Here is a 1,163-nt window from a genome sequence, read left to right as displayed (position 1 = left end):
AAACCAATTACGGAGACTCACATGTATTCTGTGCCAGATACCTAAACAAAAACTCAAAACAACGGGTCATAGCACTCAGTGTTTCATACGCATACTTAAGTACCCTATATACACACTATTCAAACCGTATCCTCGAGCAACCTCCTCGCCAGTGCTTCGCCACGTACTTAGTACTTATGGTCTATACGCACTCTCCGAGACACAGGCTCCAGCAATCTCCGCATAGTATTCAAGCTAGGTGGCAGCGCCAGTAATATATCAGCCACCGAACGGAGTGACGCCGACAGCAGCGATGGCGAAGACAATGACAGTAGTGGGGCCGTGGGCGTATCACGCAAACCCACTATCGAGCACAGGAACGCCGATGACAGCTCATCCAATTGCAATACACACAACAAACCACATACAAACACGGTGATCAAACTCAAGCTGCAGCCGGCCTCGCCCGGAGAGGATGGGACTAGTCGGAAGCGTGCGCGTGCGCAGAGTGAGGAGTCGGTGGGAGGTGGTAAGAAGAGACGGTCTAGAGGCACATCGCCTGCTGTGCCGAATACTGGCCTTACTGTGGGTAGGTTATGCGGGATGTTAGTAGTCGTGGGTGGCCTGGAAGGTTGAGAGTTGGCACTCCTTTATTGGGTTGGTTAAAGGGTGTATGATATTGTGCGTAGGTTTGTTGTTCCCCGAGGTTTAGAAATAGGGGCGTAGTCATTTCTGAGTACTGAAGTATGTGTTCGAATATAGCGTTGGTATGTTTTGTTATGCATAGTATCGAAGCTCATATAATTGTACTCGAAGTAATATGTATGTGAAGATAGTGTTTGTATGTTTTGGAAGGCATAAGCATCGAAGTTCATATAATCTTACCCGAAGTGATATGTGTGCGAGTATAGCGTTGGTACGTTTCGATAAGCATGCGGATCGAAGTTCATGTAAGCTTATTCAAAGCGATATGTGTGTGAGTATAGCGTTGGTACGGTTTGAAAAGCATGTGCATCGAAGTTCATGTAGTCTTACCAAAAGTGATATGTATGCGAATATAGCGTTGGTACGTTTTGATGAGCATACTCATCCAATATGTAATATATATATATATATATGTATATATATCTATCTATCTATCTATATACATATATTTATATATTTATATATTTATATATACATAT

The 1,163-nt window shown here is 43.6% G+C and overlaps 1 protein-coding gene across 1 annotated transcript; it reads left to right on the top strand.

Moving 5' to 3' along the window:
- Window positions 1-203: 203 nt before the first annotated feature.
- On the top strand, window positions 204-568 carry SARC_16390 (hypothetical protein; the record flags this gene model as incomplete). The annotated part of the gene is made up of 1 exon (XM_014289504.1): window positions 204-568. A coding segment is annotated over one exon (365 nt), but the record flags the coding sequence as incomplete, so codon positions are not given.
- Window positions 569-1,163: the final 595 nt, after the last annotated feature.

This window comes from Sphaeroforma arctica (assembly GCF_001186125.1).
Source record: "Sphaeroforma arctica JP610 unplaced genomic scaffold supercont1.7966, whole genome shotgun sequence".
NCBI classification, from domain to species: domain Eukaryota; class Ichthyosporea; order Ichthyophonida; genus Sphaeroforma; species Sphaeroforma arctica.
Note: the sequence above shows the minus strand (reverse complement) of the source record. Positions and strands in the feature narration are given on the sequence as shown.